The following is a 19320-nucleotide window of genomic DNA, read 5'->3' as shown; positions in this document are numbered from 1 at the left end:
GGGGGGGGGGGGAGGTTGCCGAGGGTTCAGTGTGAAAGCAGAGTCAGACTAAAGCCTACATGCCCAGAGGTTTATACGTGGGGGAAACCGAATGCCCGTAACGTTACATCGGGAAAACGGAATGCCAAGAGGCTAACACGGGGACAACGGAATGTCCATGGGTTTTTGACCTTCCCCGCACCTCCGATTAGCACGGTTGGTTCTACGTACGGTGCAAAAAAAGTTCAACATGCATACGACATTGGGAAGACGGAATGCCCGTAGGCAAACTTTCCATGACCCCATCTAAGTCTATGGGCATTGGTTTTCCTTTAAATAATTGTAGTCTGTTGCATTCGTTTTCGTCGTCGTAGAAGAAGAATCGTCACGGTTCATCGATTTGTGAAACACTGTCATCATCATCATCGCATGCGTTCATTTCCCACTCAGCATCGTTGATTCCCACATTATAATAGTTGAGTCTAAAAATAATTCCCCGCGTCATCATCCAACATCATCGTCGTCGTTAATTTCCAATGCATCCGCACTCTAATACAAATCCCCATCATCATCATCATGTAAATCAGCGTAATTAATGCAAAGTAATAAAAACAATCTAAAAATATCGTCAACTTGTAACGTGACACCCAAAGGCATTCACTAATTTTCGCTGACAGCGAACGACTGAGAGTCACAGACAAGCGGGAACATTTCATCGGCCAATTAACGAGGGCTTATTAACTAACTCTAACTCACGAACTAACTTTAAAAAACAAATTACCAGGTAAGGCCCACTGAACTATACAGCTTTTTTTATTAGAATCGATCTGGCTACAAATGATAGCTCAACGAAGTTGCTTATCACGTGGACATTTTTATAGCAGTCGCGAAATACTCTAAACGCGTGTTTTTAAACGTGGAGGGGAAACCCGGAGGACCTGGTGAAAAATTCATGCGACCATGGAGAGAGAGACATGCAAACTCCAAATATACAGCAAGCGTCAGGGTCGGGATCGAACCCACGACCTCCTGTATACCAGGCGAGGTAGTTAACATCTCCTCGCCACCGTGATGATGATAGAGAGACACGCAAACTCCAAATATACAGCAGGCTTCAGGGTCGGCATCGAACCCACGACCTCTTGTATACCAGGCGAGGTAGTTAACATCTCCTAGCCACCGTGATGATGATGATGATAGAGAGACACGTAAACTCCAAATATACAGCAGGCTTCAGGGTCGGGATCGAACCCACGACCTCCTGTATACCAGGTGAGGTAGTTAACATCTCGACACGGTGGCACATATGGGAGGAAACCGGAGCACCCGGAAGAAGAACCCACGCGTGCGAGGGGGAAACACGCTATCACACGCAGACGGCACCACAGGTGGAGTCAACATTGTTTGCTGTAGATTTGAAGCTTTCGTGACTGCAAGGATTAATACTCTTAGTTTTTTTTTGTTAAAGTCACGTAGGTAAAAAAAATTAAAATTTATAAAAGTAATAATAGAAATAAAATAAAATAATTCATTAATTTTTATTTTATTTTACCTACGTGACTTTACCGGAAAGAACCTAACAGTATTGTTTGTTGTGCCGCCTTCTCCTGGCCGGCTCGGGTATGGGCTCCTCCTCGACGCCCACGGGGAAGGGAGTTTCACAGCCCCCACCATCTGTGGCCGTGATCCAACAACCCTCACTGCTGCCTCCACAGCGTTGGGTTGCAGGTAGCCGCGTGCAGCAGCAGCAGAAGCAGAAGCAGCAGCAGCAGAAGCAGAAGCAGCAGAAGCAGAAGCAGCAGAAGCAGCAGCAGCAGCAGAAGCAGCAGCAGCAGCAGAAGCAGCAGCAGCAGCAGCAGAAGCAGCAGCAGAAGCAGCAGCAGCAGCAGAAGCAGCAGCAGCAGCAGAAGCAGCAGAAGCAGCAGCAGCAGCAGCAGAAGCAGCAGCAGCAGCAGCAGCAGCAGCAGCAGCAGCAGCAGCAGCAGCAGCAGCAGCAGCAGAAGCAGCAGCAGCAGAAGCAGCAGCAGCAGCAGAAGCAGCAGCAGCAGAAGCAGCAGCAGCAGCAGCAGCAGCAGAAGCAGCAGCAGCAGCAGAAGCAGCAGCAGCAGAAGCAGCAGCAGCAGAAGCAGCAGCAGCAGCAGAAGCAGCAGCAGCAGAAGCAGCAGCAGCAGCAGCAGAAGCAGCAGCAGCAGCAGCAGAAGCAGCAGCAGCAGCAGCAGAAGCAGCAGCAGCAGCAGAAGCAGCAGCAGCAGAAGCAGCAGCAGAAGCAGCAGCAGCAGAAGCAGCAGCAGCAGCAGAAGCAGCAGCAGCAGAAGCAGCAGCAGCAGAAGCAGCAGCAGCAGAAGCAGCAGCAGCAGCAGCAGAAGCAGCAGCAGCAGCAGCAGAAGCAGCAGCAGCAGCAGCAGAAGCAGCAGCAGAAGCAGCAGCAGCAGAAGCAGCAGCAGCAGAAGCAGCAGCAGCAGCAGCAGAAGCAGCAGAAGCAGCAGCAGCAGAAGCAGCAGCAGCAGCAGCAGCAGCAGAAGCAGCAGCAGCAGCAGAAGCAGCAGCAGCAGAAGCAGCAGCAGCAGAAGCAGCAGCAGCAGCAGCAGAAGCAGCAGCAGCAGAAGCAGAAGCAGCAGCAGCAGCAGAAGCAGCAGCAGCAGAAGCAGCAGAAGCAGCAGCAGCAGCAGAAGCAGCAGCAGAAGCAGCAGCAGCAGCAGCAGAAGCAGCAGCAGCAGAAGCAGCAGCAGCAGAAGCAGCAGCAGCCATCCTCTTGTGAACAGGAGTCTACTGAACAACCCTCGTCTCGTTCACGAGCGTTGTTTTGTCTTACTCCAGGTCCGTGGCGCAGATGGGGAGCGCACTCGCAGGTGCATATGAAGTGTTGTTGAAGACGCGTGGACAACGGGGTAAGGCACACGTATTTATTTACACAAAGGGCTTACAGTACTAGAGGGATGTATCGGCCCCCTCACCCGTACAACTGGGAATTCACCCCTAGCTAGCCTTCCTAGCTGAGTCCTCCGCTAACGGGCTAGGGGAGGCTGTCTGGCCCGACACTGGTTAGTCGGGCTACGGTACCCGGAATCCCAGAGGTCTGACTCTGGTTCCGGGACCACGCCACTGGCTCCAGCCTGCACTGCCCTTACAAGGGCGGCGTCCCAGGGGGAGTCCAGGGCCTATCTGGCTGGTCTTCTCTCTTCTCTTAACTACTCTAAGACTGAGCCCCGAGCTCTCTGGCTCAACCCTTTTTATACCCCGTTAGAGGATCGAAACCCCCCTCACGCCGTCCAGTACGGACGTCGTTGCGGGCACCACCCCGTGTGCTCACGGAGACCCCGCCCACTGTGTCTGTTTTCCATTAGCCCCTATGTAAACAGCCCTACACAAACAGACCCTCTGTAACAGCCCTACATCACCCCCCCCTGTACAGCTCGCAGCCGTCCCGGCTGCAACAACTTTCAATAAAGGTTATTCAACCCCTGGATCCCCGCGTGTGCCTTAAAAAAACGTTTTGAACGCTAACTTGAAGGAACCAACAGTAACAACAACAACAACGACAATGACAACAACAAAACCCTCAACCCTGAAAGGGAACAATCCGACGCACCCCCCCCCGAATAAATACGGATACCGTAAGAACGAGCTATATACAATATGTAGCGAAGCCACAATGCACACCAATGGGCAGGGGACACCCCCCCCCCACACAACACACAATGAACACAACATATATATACAAATCTTGCGGTTCCTCAACAGTCTGCGCATTTTTGCGCGTGTCCTTGCGGTTTCACAACAGTTTGCGCATTTTTGCGCGTGTCCTTGCGGCGGGCCCCTCACACGGGGGAACCCCGGGTGGCGGACCGTCAGGTGGCAATCGTCCGTCCGGGAGCGGGGTCTCCTCTGATGCCTCGTGACTGTTGGTATCCCCAGAAGGGGTGGTCGGGCGTGAGCCCGTCAGTCTCGATGCACCTGGAGGTGGCACGGCCGGCAAGGCATTAGGTGAGCGCGGTGGGGACGGACCTAGTGAGTCGGTCGACCCCCCACACGTCTGGCCACGCATGTGTGAAGTGGGTTTGTGTGCCGCGACGAAAGGTTTCAACCGAGAGGGGTGCACGAACCATCGCCGCTTCCCCCAACGAATGCGCACGCACTGTGGTCGCAGGACCTCGACCACTTCCACAGGCCCCCGCCACGGTCGCGCCAGCTTTGGGGAGGTAGCCAGGGGTACTTGGGGACAGTGCAACCATGCCCTGTCCCCCGGTTTCCACTGTATGACATGCGCTCGACCCAACCTGAGGCGCTCGTTCGCCTTTTGACGGAGGTCCGAGTTTAACCTCGCAGCATCCCGTGCCTCTGTTAACTTAGCCAAATTAAATTTGACGTGGTCAGCCAATTTTGTTTTACCTTGCTGGTCGGGGATCTGCAGCTGGGCGCGAACAGGCGGGTCGGGTTCGCGACCGTACATAAGGTAAAAGGGGGAAAACCCCGTAGCCGCATGGGGTGCCATCCGATATGCCGCCAAGACCCCCTGAATATGCAGGTCCCAATCAGTCTGGGAATCTGAGACCTGCTGTGCCATCATTGACGAAATGGTGCGATGCAGGCGCTCGACCATTCCGTCAGTCTGTGGGTGATACGGGGAGGTCCGAATTTTCTTTGTGCCTAAGAGGTCACAGACTTGTTTAAGTAATTTGCTGGAAAAATTTTTACCCTGGTCGGTCAGCAGCCGTTCCGGGGCACCTTTGTCCAGGACGTATCCCTGAACAAAGGCGTCCACGATGGCTGCTGCCGACTGGTTGGCAAGGGGCCAGGCCATGGGCCAGCGCGTAAAATACTCGACACCTGTCAGCAAATACTTATTGCCCCTGGGGGTGGCGGGAAATGGGCCCAAGATGTCCAGTGCGACCAGCTCATTTATCCTGGACACCTTGATCGATTGTAAAGGCGGGTTAGACTCCCGCGCCGGCGGTTTCCGCTGCGCACACCGCGGGCATGAACTCAGAAGATCCCCCACATCCTTTGTCATACCAGGCCAAAAAAAATCTAGCTGTATTAGTGCGAGGGTCTTTAGAGTCCCCAGATGTAACAGGCGCTCATGCGCGGCCCACACCACTTTGCCTCGCAACTCCGAAGGGACGACCAGCCGATGTCGCTGTGATTTTGCGTCCCAGTGCATGAGCAGACCCTGTACCATTTCCCATGCACCCGAATCACCTTTCACCCGGCCAGCACCCCCGACGCGACGACGCCACCCGAGGAGGGAGGTGTCCTCCATTTGGAGGCGCCCCCACTCAGTGACGGGCAACCCCAACAGGGAATCCCTTCCCTGTTGTTCGATAGAATTATCAGCCAGTGGCTCGTCATCGTCGGTGGCTGCCAGGATCGGGACCGATGCGTCCCCTGAAGGTCTGCAACGTCCCGACCCCAGGAGGCATGCACATTCCGAGGCGGTTGGCATGCGTGACAGAGCGTCCGCGTTGGTATGGCGAACGCCCTTACGGTAAGTGGTCTCAAAATCAAAATCCTGGAGAACCTCCAACCATCGAGACAACTGTCCCGATGGTTGTTGAACTCGCAGGGCATACTGTAGTGCCGCATGATCTGTGCGGACGGTGAAATGCCGACCGTACAGATATGGGCGGTATTGTTGGATGAAAAAAACAATTGCCAACAGTTCTCTACGGGTAACACAATATCTCTGCTCCGCAGGAGACAACACCCGACTACCGTATGCGACCACCCGTTCAACGCCATCAACCACCTGGGAAAGCACACCCCCAATACCCGTGTTGCTCGCATCGGTGTCGAGCAAAAAGGGTTTCGAAAAATCAGGGTAGATCAAGGGAGGGGCTTTCACCAGGGCGTCCCGAAGGGAGCGGAACGCAGCCTCCTCCTCTTGACCCCAGTGGAAACGAACCCCTTTAGATGTTAGAGCGTGCAGGGGTTTTGCAATTGTTGCAAAATCAGCAACAAACCGTCGATAATACGACGCGAACCCAATAAAACTCCTGACCTCTCCCACTGTAGTGGGAGTCGGCCAGGAGCTGACACACTGCGTTTTGGCGGGATCGGTAGCAATACCCGAGCGTCCCACGATGTGCCCCAAATAACGCACCGAATCACGCAACAAATGGCATTTTTGGGGCTTAAATTTCAAATTAGCAGCCCGCATCTTTAGGAAAACTGCCCGCAACCTCTGGAGATGGTCATCAAAAGTTTTACTAAAGACGATAACATCATCCAAATAAATGAGGCACGACTCCCATTGCAGTCCAGCCAAAACCAATTCCATCAAACGCTGGAAAGTTGCCGGCGCTGAGTGCAAGCCCATCGGCAACCTGTTGAATTGAAACAAGCCGTGCGGTGTACGAAAAGCAGTTTTAGGCTTAGACTCATCATCCAGAGGAAGCTGCCAGAATCCCGAAAGTAAATCGAGTGTGGAAAAGAATCGCGCTCCCGCCAAAGCGTCAAGCGATTCATCCATCCGAGGGAGCGGGTATGCGTCGGCAACCGAAATTTTATTAAGACGCCGGAAGTCAACGCAAAACCGCAACGAACCGTCCTGCTTTTTAACCAGGACGATCGGCGCTCCCCAAGGGCTGGTGGAAGGAGAAATGATGTCCGCGGCTAACATGTCATCAACAGCCGATTTGACATGTTCCTTTTCGGCGGGACTCAACCGAAACGGATTTTGGCGAATTGGCGCGCTGTCACCCGTGTCAATATGGTGACGCAGCAAGTGAGTGCAGCCCAAATCATATTTATCTCGACTAAAAACGTCGGAAAATTCTCGCAATAGCGTTTTAAGTTGTTGACGCTCTGAATCGGACAGGTCCGTCGATCCCGCACAAAGCGCCTCGAGCCACCCTTCATCGCTGTCCGAACGTGGTCGCGACGCAGGGACAGTGTTGACGGAATTTACGGCGGGCTCCTCACACGGCACCGGCGTTGCGTGAGCAAGCACGGTCCCCTGTGGGAGCACCACCGTCTGCGAGCCCACGTTTAGGACCGCGATGAAGGGTTCACTATCCCCTCTCACTATGGTCTGGGCCGGTAGTAAATCAGGTCCACTAACCCCGGCCCTAGACGGTCCCAACAGTACCCCTTGCGCCCCGGCACCCTTAACGAGGGGCCGCCGAAGCTTCAAGGGCACCAACATTTGCGTTCCCGGAGGAACGCGTACCGTTCTCTCCACGAACGCCGGCACCGTCGCGAACGCCGTCCGAGTCGCAACTGGTGATGGCAGGAACGCCATGCGTCTGCCCGATGGAAGCTCTATGCACCCCTGGTCGATCAAAATTACAATCGGCATTTTGGCCAGGAAGTCCGTCCCCAGCAGGCACGGAACCGCCAGCGAGGACGAAACAAAAATCGGCCCAGACAATTTAATTTCCCCAATACAAATTTGGGCACGAATTTGTCCGATGATGCCAAGTGAGCCCCCGTTAGCCGCATAGAATGGTACGTTAACAGGCATCAAAGGACGGCTCCGGACAGGGAGAATATTGTAAATTAATTCCGAAATAATAGTCGCCGATGCCCCCGTATCGACCAGGATGCGCACTTCCACCCCGTCGATATATCCTACAACGGCCGACGACCCCGACGATGCGGCAACCACACGATCGGCCAGCACGGACCACTGGCCGGGTTCGATATGGGTACCCGGAGTGGTGCGTGATGGTGCGATGGTGCGTGATACCGGCCCCCCTCTCGTCGCGGTGTTTGAGTGCGTGACGGGTGTGTGTGTGGGCCAAACGTGTGGGGTGCCGCGACTCGCCGGTTTTTGACGGTGGAGCTTGGGATGAGGCCCGTCGTCCCGGTGAGGTGTCGTCCCGCGCTGACGAGGAGAGCGGCACCCCGAGGCGACGTGGCCCCGGACGCCGCAGTTATAACACCGCGGGAGCGATGTCGGAGGTGACGAGTGGTCGGAACGGCCTGACCCGTCCTGGCCCGGCCGTGCACTCGTCGCCTGTTGCCGTCGGTGGTCGACGGCGTAGAGTTCCTCCGTCGGAAGGGTGGCTGCAGCCACCGCACGCCCCGCCGATGCCCTGCTGGCTTTGCGTCGAAGCGACAAGAGGTTTGCGTGGAGGAGCCGCGCCGCCTGGAGCGATGTCATTTCCGCGTCCTCCTGTGCGACGACAGCGATGTCTAGATCGTCGGCCAGGAGGAGTATCTTCTCCGTTACCATAGCGTCGATGCCGTCGTCATCCATCCGGGGGAAGGCCGACTTGGCCATCGCCAGGAGGCTCGTTCGGTACGCTAGGGGCGACTCCTTCTCTCCCCGCTTGCGGTCGTAGAACTCTTGTCTGCATTCCGCCGACGGTCCGTAGACCCCTCCCAGCAGCTGCAGCGCCATCGGTAACGTGGAGCGCCTTTCCTTGGGTGCCGATGTTAGGGCGGCAAGCGCGTCGCCGTCCAGGAGCGCCGGCAGGGCGCTGAGAGCTTCTTCGTCCGTCCATTTAGCCATCTCCTGGTGGGCGAGGAAGCGTCTTTGAAAGCCGCTCCAGTCGCCCTCTGCGCCCACGAATTCTTTAAGCGGGGGCAGCCTTTGGTGTAGCGCAGCGGCTGCCGTGGAGTCCCGTGGACTGCTGCCTCCCCGACTCGGCTGCGTCTCGGCGCGAATGGCAGATGGCATCGCCTGTCGCAGCTTTGATGACGCGCCCTCCTCCGTCGTTGATGCAGCAGCCCCAGCGCGGCCGATGTCGGACCCCAGGTTGAGGTTGGCCACGCCCCTAGCGGTCGCTGCGTCGATGGCGGGAATTTCAAAATTTAAATCTTCAGAAATGGCGGGGAAGACGCTCCACACGCCGGTTCCTCTCGCCCCGCGGTGGACCACCAGCCGCCAGCCGTGTGATGTCCCCCAGCGCAGCGGCAGCGGCGTAGAGCAGTTCCGCCAGCCTCTCATGAGCCAGCCTCAGGTCGTCTCCCCGCTGCTCCTCTTCATGGCGATGCTCCGGTAAGCCCGCATCCGGCCCCGGCTGCACGTCGTCTAGTAGAGCCATCTCGGGCTCGGCAATTTCGGCGGCGTCCTCCGCCCGCTGTTCCCTGGCTCGAGCTGTTTGGCGCGTGTCCATGTTCTTGGTACTTCTGACGCCAGATGAAGTGTTGTTGAAGACGCGTGGACAACGGGGTAAGGCACACGTATTTATTTACACAAAGGGCTTACAGTACTAGAGGGATGTATCGGCCCCCTCACCCGTACAACTGGGAATTCACCCCTAGCTAGCCTTCCTAGCTGAGTCCTCCGCTAACGGGCTAGGGGAGGCTGTCTGGCCCGACACTGGTTAGTCGGGCTACGGTACCCGGAATCCCAGAGGTCTGACTCTGGTTCCGGGACCACGCCACTGGCTCCAGCCTGCACTGCACTTACAAGGGCGGCGTCCCAGGGGGAGTCCAGGGCCTATCTGGCTGGTCTTCTCTCTTCTCTTAACTACTCTAAGACTGAGCCCCGAGCTCTCTGGCTCAACCCTTTTTATACCCCGTTAGAGGATCGAAACCCCCCTCACGCCGTCCAGTACGGACGTCGTTGCGGGCACCACCCCGTGTGCTCACGGAGACCCCGCCCACTGTGTCTGTTTTCCATTAGCCCCTATGTAAACAGCCCTACACAAACAGACCCTCTGTAACAGCCCTACACATAGAAGTACAGTACAACGACGTGTTTTTCATCATCGCTCCGCATTCGTCACCGACATCGCGATGGAGCCCCAAATCATCGTCGCTGTGCAATCGCCGACAATATCGTCGTTAGCCTCATCACACTCATCGCCGTGATCACTAACTGCAAGTGTGGGAGTGAGTGAGTATAAAAGTGTGAGTGAGTGTGTGTGAGTGTATGAATGTGTGAGTGTGAGAAGGTGAGTGAGTGTGTGTGAGTATGAATGTGAGAGTGAGTGTGAGTCTGTGAGTGTGACAGGGTGAGTGAGTGTGAGTGTGTGTGAGTGTGTGTGAGTGTATGAATGTGAGAGTGAGTGTGAGTGAGTGAGTGTGAGTCTGTGAGTGTGAGAGGGTGAGTGAGTGAGTGAGTGTGAGAGTGAGTGTGTGTGAGTGTATGAATGTGAGAGTGATTGTGAGTGTGAGAGGATGAGTGAGTGAGTGTATGTGAGAGTGAATGTGAGAGTGTATGAGTGTGAGAGTGAGTGAGTGTGAGAGTGTATGAGAGTGAGTGTGAGTCTGTGAGTGGGTGAGTGAGGGAGTGTGAGAGTGAGTCTGTGAGTGGGTGATTGAGTGAATGAGTGTGAGAGTGAATGTGAGAGTGTATGAGTGTGAGAGTGAGTGAGTGTGAGAGTGAATGTGAGAGTGTATGAGTGTGAGAGTGAGTGAGTGTGAGAGTGAATGTGAGAGTGTACGAGTGTGAGTGAGTGTGTGTGTGGTGCAGTGAGTGACTCACCCCCGATAATAGCCGCTCTCGTGTTGTTCCCCTTCGACACGCGCTCCCCATCGCCCGCTCCGTTGATTCCATCTGCAACAGCAACAGCAGACGGAAGGATGCACAAGCGCTGTTAGCGAGCACCTATTAAGGCCGTCTCGTCGGCATCGACCTTCGCGATCGCACCACGCCCGGTACGTATTTAAGGCCGAGTCGACCTACGGGAGGTCCTGGACAAGTTCATATATCGTATGTCACCGATGTTAGTCGTGACTTGGAATCGAACTTAGGTGGCTGGCTTCGTCAATTACTTTTTACGGCCGTCCCCACCCCCTGTTGCACACACACACACTCAGACACACATTCAATCAAAGTACAAAGATAAAGATCCCCCGTATAGCCTTAACAGACTGTTGGGTCAAGTGCTGTTAGCGAGCACCGATGAAGGCCGGTACGGCACACGAGGGGGTGGGTGCCCAACACACCCAGACACACACCCAGACACACACTCAGACACACAGACACACACGAGATTTAGCAAGGCGGCACAGTGCGAACAAGGCAACCAGCAACAACAAAAACAACCAAACACAATATACCGTAGGCGATTTTCGAATCGAATTACAAGCTGGAGTCACAGCGCTTTGACCCAATAATGCCGATGTGTAATTTCGGGGCTCGGGATTTTTGGGGTCCTCAGACTTGGAGCTCTCTGTCTCTCTCTCTCTGCCTGAAGAACCTGGCGACTGAACGCTGAGATTCTCCCATTTCGAAAGAAACTTAAAACATGCTTACTGCCTCGGATATGTTCCATAAACTCGAGACGTTCTGTTTCTCTTTTGTTTTTCTGTACGGCGCTCTGAAGCCCTCCGTTGGGTCTGCTGCACATTGTAAAAACTTAACTCGTAACAATAATAGTCCATGGGAGGTTTTTTGGGGGGGTTACATCGTGTAAATATGTATGGCTGATATTGGTCGCGAAAGCCTACGTGTTGAACCAAAAATAATCCTGTAATTATAATAATGACAAATGCGTAAAGGAGGGTACTAATTCTTCAGGAAGTGCTGAATGATTTCTTAACATTACGGCTGTGTTTTTTCTTTTTTACAAATCCGTGCGTCTTGCGTGAAACTGCATTCACATCACGCAATCCTCCGACCGTGATACCTGCTGCCGTATATATTTGGGAGTTTGCGTCTCGCTCTCTCTCCCCCGTGGTCGCGTGGATTTTCTCCGGGTCCTCTGGTTTCCCCCCCTCCGCATTCAGAATCGACTTCACGCGTTCCGAGTATTCGGCCGCTCGAAATTGCCACGCGGTGATGATAAGCCACACTTCGTGGAGAGCTCTCGTTTGTGATGGACAAGTCGCTTCTGAAACAAAGCTCCACACAGCTCCGCCGGACTTCCTTACCTGGTCAAATAAAAATAAAATTAAAACAAATAAAATAAATTTCTCACGACGTTTCGGCCACAACAGCTTGGCAGCGTATTTAAGCTGGGTGGGAGGTCTTTCCGACAGCTGTTTTTTCACCTGAGGACGGCTGCTTGTGTTGTGGCCAAAACGTCGTGAGAATTTTATGTTAAATTTTTATTATTTTATTATTTCTTCACCGAAAGAACCAATAAGATGAATCCCTGCAGTCACGAAAGAAGCTTTAAATCGAAATATAATTTTTTCAAAAATAGTTAAGTGGTCGCTTTGATATCCTCTCCTCCGAGCCACGCGTTCCCCTTCCTGCCTCCCAATGGAATCCCCCACGCGCTTCGTTCACCGGCAAGCTCGACGCCGCGAGTCTCCCGCCGCCGGCGCCGACTCACCGAGGCCGTGCGCCCACGGCTGGGTGCTGCTGGAGGCCGGGGGCACGGTGAGGGGCACGGCGCCGCAGCCCGACTGCAGAAGGCGCCCCCGCACGGTGACCCAGGGCGGCGGGGTCGAGCGCAGGGCCGCCTTGAGCGGCGCCGCGCCGTTGAACTCGACGCGCGACAGGCAACCGCTGAACCCCGGCGAGTTCGCGCGCAGCACCTCCGCGTCCACGCCGCCCGAGTCTGGCGGCACGCAGGCGGACGGATGGATGGATGGAAGGTTAGATGGACAGATGAACGGATGGATGGATGGAAGGTTAGATGGACAGATGAACGGATGGATGGATGGGTGGAAGGTTAGATGGACAGATGAACGGACAGATGGATGGATGGATGGAAGGTTAGATGGACAGATGAACGGACGGATGGATGGATGGAAGGTTAGATGGACAGATGAACGGACGGATGTATGGATGGAAGGTTAGATGGACGGACGGATGGATGGATGGAAGGTTAGATGGACAGATGGACGGACGGATGGATGGAAGGTTAGATGGACAGATAAACGGACGAATGGATGGACGAATAGATGGACAGATGAACGGACAGATGGACAGACGGACAAATAGACATACGAATCAGAACATGTATTTATACTGGAGGAATCCTATGAGCTATAAAGCTCCTTTTCACCGATGTCCAGTACGATGGACGGATCGTCAAATCAACAGATGCGTAGACGAACAGACGGATGAACGGACGGGCAGACAAATTGAAAGACGACAAGCGCCCAAGGCTCACTTGAGCATAGAGACAACAACTTCATTTGGGGGCTGATGGCCTCCATCTGAAATCTAGCCGTGAACAAAACGACTCGATGGTAGCACCACCTCCACCACCTCCACCACCACCGCCACCACCGCCACCACCACCACAACAAGCGCGACGATCCGACTCGCATGACTCCAGGCTCACCAAAGCTCTCATCATCTAAGCGATCAGACGACCACCACCACCACAGCGACCGCGGCGTCGGTGAACGTGTGGGAGAGGACACGGAAACACCCAGGAGGTGGATCATCGACAACTTCCACACACACACAAATAAAACACCGGCAGGGCGCGCTCGGAGGAAGAAAAAAACAAATCTCGGCGCGCGAATTCCACGACAGGTTGAGAAGGCCGCCGCGCTAGATCAAGAGCTGTCCGCCGTGAGGGTCAAAGAGCGACTCGCTGGGGCCTTCGCTCCAGCAGGGGCTGCCCTGGTTGGCACCCGCCACACCCAACGAGCAGTGTCTACGACTAGCCACGTGCCAACCGACTCTGCTCTGCCAGCGGCCAGGCTAATGTTGTTCGCTAGAGCTCAATTAAGCCCCACGCGCGCGCACGCGTGCGTTCAATTTGCTCAGCAGTGCGCCGACGTCTCCCATCGCCGACTGCGCGGCGCGATGTGGTGCGATGTGGTGCGGCCTTCAGGCCGTGCGGACCCGCTGGGGGGACTAAGCGGTGTCGGCGAGAGCCCATTCAAGGCACCGCACGGCACACACCGAGAGAGGGCGACGCGTCCAGCACGACGCTCAGCCTCTGTGTCTCGAGTTGAATTGCGTGCGGACAAACACAAAAATAAACAAAGATCCCCCCCCCCCGTGTAGCCTTTGTTTAACACGGACTGTTGGGGCAAGGGCTGTTCGCGAGCGCCTATTAAGGCCGGCACGGCACACGGGGGGGGGGGGCGGTGGTGGCGAAGCCAGCGGCTTGGTCATGTCCTGGCCACCCACTGGTGCTTGTCATACCGTAGCAGGGCCCTCGGAATTGTAGGCTGAGTAGACCTACAGGCAGGCCAGGCCAGGTTCCACTTGAGACACTCATTGCCACCGATGACAGTGTATTTAGGGATAATGATGCTGTCCTACAAGTGAAGCTAAGGCAATGAAATGTGCTGTTTTAGTAAAAATTTGATAAATGGTTTGGATGAGTGCGCGTGTGTCTGCGCGCGTGTAAGTGACCGGGAGAGCGGTGGCACAGCGGTTAGCACACTCCGCTACTCATCCGGCCATCTGATTTCGATTCCCACCCACGCCTATCATGGGCAGCGATTATCCGAATCGGTCGCGGGTCTTCCCCTACGTCGACTCGGCCTCAAATGTGTACCCTGTACACTGTGCGCTCGCTGTCGGCAATTGCCCCCAAACAGAACTGCTAAAGGCTTACACGGGGGGTGGTAGGGGGGAGGAGGCGTGTGTGTGTGTGTGTATAAAATACTGTGCATGTCTCTAATGGGCAAGAGATTTGCGCGAGTGGCCAAGGATACTGATGAGTATTCCGGTGTAAAAAAACAACAACTCCAAAAAACGATTAGCGCGAAAAGAAAGAACCCCTGGCATCGTAGGATAATCGTACAGCCCGCGTGTGTAAGACAATCGCGGCGCTCTCGTCTCTCTCCTCAACTCTCTCCTTCTCCTGCCGAGTGCTTGGGCCGATGCCCACATCTGTCTTTTTTTAATTGATTGAATATTTTATTTGTTAGTTCACAAATGAATGCAATCTATAGCATATATATAATAAAACATTATTTACATCAAAAACAACAACCAGAAATTGGAGTTAACTGCTTGTTTTCATGAATTATAGTTAAAAAAAACAAAACTAGAATGTGTTGTTCTGAAAAAAAAGAAAAGCCCAAATTTGGTTACCAGTTTTAACCGATTCAACAATGAACAAGAGAGCGGCTTGTAGTTGCCCTGCTGAAAGTGAATATTGCCGCTACCACCTTTGAGTTTTCCCTCCATCACCGTCGTTTGCACCCGGTTCAGAGTTATAGATGCAGTCATTAAAGAACTGCCAATCTCTCATCCAATCGCGGGATCCAAGCAGCAATTTTCATTTCCCCCAGAACACACAAAAAAAAACATTGATTTCAAAAGCCGTTTAATTGGCCGTCGTTAATTAACAGAACGCTTCCACGCCCGGGTGATGGAGAGAGAGAGAGAGAGAAGGGCGATCGAGACGGGAGAGATAATGTTTGAGAGAGAGAGGAGAGAGTGCGAAAGAGAGAGGGGGGTGGGAGGAGGGGGAGATATCACACATCAATTTACGCGCTCCGCACTTCTCCGCACTGCTCTCTCAGCAACGCATGCCACTCACTACTCCCCCTTGCTCCCTCTCCTCCCTAACTCCCTCCTCTCTCTCTCCCTCCACTCCCCACCCCCCCCACACACTCTACCATCCCACATCGAGCCATGTTCAACTCTAAATGGGGGCGTTAAGAGCCCCGTACCTAACAGCCCCTGCGAGACCAATTTGTGATCTTGTTGGTGTGAGAGGGAGCTCGGGGAGACATCTCGGTTGTGGCATGGCCAGATGGAGGAGGGGGGGGGGGGCGGAGGAGTGGAGAGGAGGAGGGGAGGGGAGGAGACGGTAGCGATACTGAGCACTTCTTATCCACTGCTTCCGATTAGTTCTCCGATCTTTTACTTTCGGGCTTCGGGTGGTTTTAGTTGCGGCGCTCTTATCAAGGCGTCTGAAGAAGGCTCCGGCGGTGAAGCGTCGGACATACCCCGAAATGCGGCGCCGAGGATGCGTGCGGGCGAACATAGCAGGCGGATCGCCGCGGAGAATTTCCTGCCACGTGTTTTGTCGCTGATCGGGAGACACCGCGCGAGAGGCTCTCTCTTCGTCGCGTCGGATCGCGCAGAGATTTTTTTATATTTTTTTGCATCCCTCTTCATTCGAGACCGAAACAGGAGGTAGGATTTCGATTTAAAGCTTTCGTGACTGCAGGGATTCATATTCTTGGAGAAGTCAATGTAATGTGAGCCCACTGAACAACTGCCAAATCGCTGTCCGTGGTGCTGACGTTAAGAAGAAACCGCCACTTTTTATCAAAATTTCTTGCTGTGGATCTCACACCTGATGACGATTGCTTGTGTTGCAGTGGAAACGTCGTGAGAATGTTATTGTTTTATATTTTTATTATTTTATTGTTTCCCTTCTACGTGACTTTATCGAAAGAACCAATAACAGGAGGTAGGATGTCTCCGCAACTCTGTGGATGCCGGCCTGGCGATGCCGCCTTGTAAGTACCGGCGAAACATCACGGTGTCGACCTGTACATGTTGCAGTGGGTTTACTCTCCCAACACACAACCCGTTGTGCGCTGTACCAGGAGCAAAATCGGCCACGTGTTGTTTACGTGGCAAAACACCTCACTATACTCTTTGGTTCTTTCGGTAAAGCCACGTAGGTAGAATTTAAATAAAACAGATCACGACGTTTCGATCGCAACACAAGCGGTCATCATCAGGCGATCGAAACGTCGTGATTTGTTTCATTTTATATCTACCCACGTGACTTTACCGAAAGATCCAAACAGTATGGATTCCTGCAGTCACGAAAACTTCAAATCAAGATTGAATTCCTTACTAGTTGGCTGTGCCGGGTGGTGGCGGGTTCAACGGCACAACATTTATAATTTAACATTGGCCGCGAAAGCCGACTGCTGCTATACTGCTACTTGTTAAACTGGAGACACCGAAACATTCGTGACAAGATCCGCAGGTGCGATGCTGCGCGCGTGCTGTTTTAGCCCTCCCCGGAGTCTCAGGTATCTTTGCCAGGAGGGTCCTGCCAAGTTTTTTTTCGCAGAAAGGGGGTCTATGATTATGCAGCTGCTGCTGCTGCCGTGCGTGATCCCAATCGAGTGATTTGCAGGCACTTTTTTTTATATTTTGCACTGTAGATGTGTGTGGGGTGTGTTTTTGTTGAGCTCTGGGGAGGTGATCGGAGAGCCCGGAGGAAGCCCACGCAGAGCAGGAGGTGGAGACAGAGAGAGAACACACAAACTACACACACAGAGAGAGAACACACAAACTCCACACACACACATAGAGAACACACAAACTCCACACACACAGAGAGAGAGAACACACAAACTCCACACAGAGAGAGAGAGAGAACACACAAACTACACACACAGAGAGGCACCCGTATCACGAGTCGAACACAGGCACCCTTCTCGCTGCGCGGTGCGAGTGCCACCACAGAATCAGAATCTTTATTGAGACCGGAGGAGGAATCCGATGAGCTATGAAGCTCTTTCTTCACACGTGTCCGGGATGGGTGGGTGGGGGTGGGGGGGGTGAGCGAGTGTCAACCACCGTGCCCGCATCGCCCTGCCCGCTGAATAACTTGCCGGGGTGTTGTTGTTGTTGTTTTTGTTGTTGTTGTGTCGTTACTTGCCATAGAGGGGTGCACTCCGCAACCCCACGTGGTCGATTCAATCTCCCGGCGCGGCAGGCGAACAACCCAACGGTGCTAGATTCTTCAATTCCCCCCCACCCGCCCCCACCCAACCCCGCCCACCAACCTCCCCCCATCCACCCCTTACCCCCCCCACCATCCTACCCCCCACCCAACCCCACCCAACACCGCCCACCAACCCTCCCACCCAACCCCACCCACCAACCCCACACCCCCCCCATCCACCACCCATGTCGGTGGCGACCCGGGCCACGACCTGCCGACTCACCTGGGACGCGCCCGAGGTAGAGCTCGCGGGGAGAGGTCATCTGGATCGGCGCGACGACGGCCAGGACGTGCCTCACCGCAGGGTAGTGATCCAACTTGGACACACACACGCGCACACACGCGCACACACACACAAACACACGCGCACACACGCACACACACGCACGCGCACAAACACGCGCGCACGCAGAAGAGACAAAGATCAAAGATCCACCCCCGCCCCACCACCACTCTCCCCCGTGTAGTAGCTACTACTAGTAGTAGCTACTACACGTGTAGTAGTAGCTACTACTAGTAGTAGCTACTACTACACGTGTAGTAGCTACTACTACACGTGTAGTAGTAGTAGCTACTACTACACGTGTAGTAGTAGTAGCTACGAACGAGACGTTCGTGCAGGAAGCCGTTCGCGGCCGCGACGACTCTGGAGGTCACAGCGAGTTGAGAACCACGCCCTGAATCCATGCACCCTTCTCGACCAATACGGACACAAAGCCACAGATCCCCCGTGTAGCGTGAACAGCACCTATGAATGCGGGCACGGTGGCACACGAGGGGGTGGGTGGGGAGGGGAGGGCGGGGAGGGAGGGGTAGGCGGGGAGGGTGGGGAGGGAGGGGGGGAGGGTGGGGAGGGAGGGGGGGAGTGAGGGGGAGGAGGGGAGGGGGAGAGCAGCCTCGCAGCATTTCAGACACCACTCTCCACTGCCGCTAAACACGGCCAGGAACAGCTCCCAGCTGTGCCACTCTCCAGCGCATAATACGAACAATTACAATAATGTTCAGGCAAATTATCTCTTTCCTTGAGCTCTCCGTGCTACCCAAGAAGGTGGGGGGAGGGGGGGGGGCTTCCATGGCTCAAGCTCAACTTCACTTCGCTCTCCCCCACACCCGGCTCGCATCACCACCACACTCGCACTCGAGGGCCTCGAAGCCTGCCAGGAGCTGGTGGCCTAGCTGGTGTCCTCTCTGGTGACCTCTCAGCTGGTGGCCTCTGAGCTGGTGACCTCTGAGTTGGTGACCTCTGAGCTGGTGGCCTCTGAGCTGGTGACCTCTGAGCTGGTGACCTCTGAGCTGGTGGCCTCTGAGCTGGTGACCTCTGAACTGGTGACCTCTGAGCTTCTGGTGGCCTCTGAGCTTCCTTTGCCCGTCCCCTCAACCCCCTCCATGCCTCCGTCAGCAGCGTCTTTCGAGCCGACACCACCATCAACGCAACGCACCGTCAAAGCACAATCACGACACCACCACCGCTACCGCCAAAGCGTTTGCCTCCACAATGAACCCCTTTGGTGGTGGTGACGCCACAGCGGTTTCGTTTTACTCTACGTTCTGACGGGGTCAGAAGCGGCTCACGAGTTCCCTTCAACTGTGGGCGTGCCTGGGATGAGACACGATGGGAATGTCGGTGTGTAGGAGGGGGCAGTAGCGGAGCGTGATGAGAGTAAATGAAGTGTGTTTAATGCAGCGCTTTCTCCTAACGACGCCGCGCAAATGCCACGGAATCACCCAGCGGCGTTTCGCTTAACGGCGGAGAGCGCCCCACGGCACCCGCAGCGGCATCGTCATCGTCACCGTCGTCGGGTCTTTAACAATCCACTGCGGGATGACTCTAAATTATCATTGGCGTCGATGGTTGCGGAAGATTAACAACAAGAAG

General features: G+C 54.7%; 1 protein-coding gene across 1 annotated transcript in view; it reads right to left on the bottom strand.

Annotated features, from left to right (window-relative positions):
* LOC133356668 (contactin-associated protein-like 2) overlaps positions 1 to 19320 on the bottom strand; it is a 160185-nt gene that overhangs the window by 10183 nt on the left and 130682 nt on the right. Inside the window, exons 21-23 of the mRNA XM_061574311.1 lie at positions 17668 to 17761; positions 12156 to 12383; positions 10358 to 10429 (exon numbers count right to left, since the gene is read on the bottom strand). Coding sequence (XP_061430295.1) covers positions 10358 to 10429; positions 12156 to 12383; positions 17668 to 17761 — 394 coding nt within the window. The remainder of the gene's footprint in view (positions 1 to 10357; positions 10430 to 12155; positions 12384 to 17667; positions 17762 to 19320) is intronic.

Source organism: Lethenteron reissneri, chromosome 7, assembly GCF_015708825.2.
Source record: "Lethenteron reissneri isolate LAM-NWPU_2019-01 chromosome 7, ASM1570882v1, whole genome shotgun sequence".
Lineage (NCBI taxonomy): Eukaryota > Metazoa > Chordata > Hyperoartia > Petromyzontiformes > Petromyzontidae > Lethenteron > Lethenteron reissneri.
The sequence above is the reverse complement of the archived record's forward strand: the minus strand, read 5'-3'. Positions and strand labels throughout refer to the sequence as shown.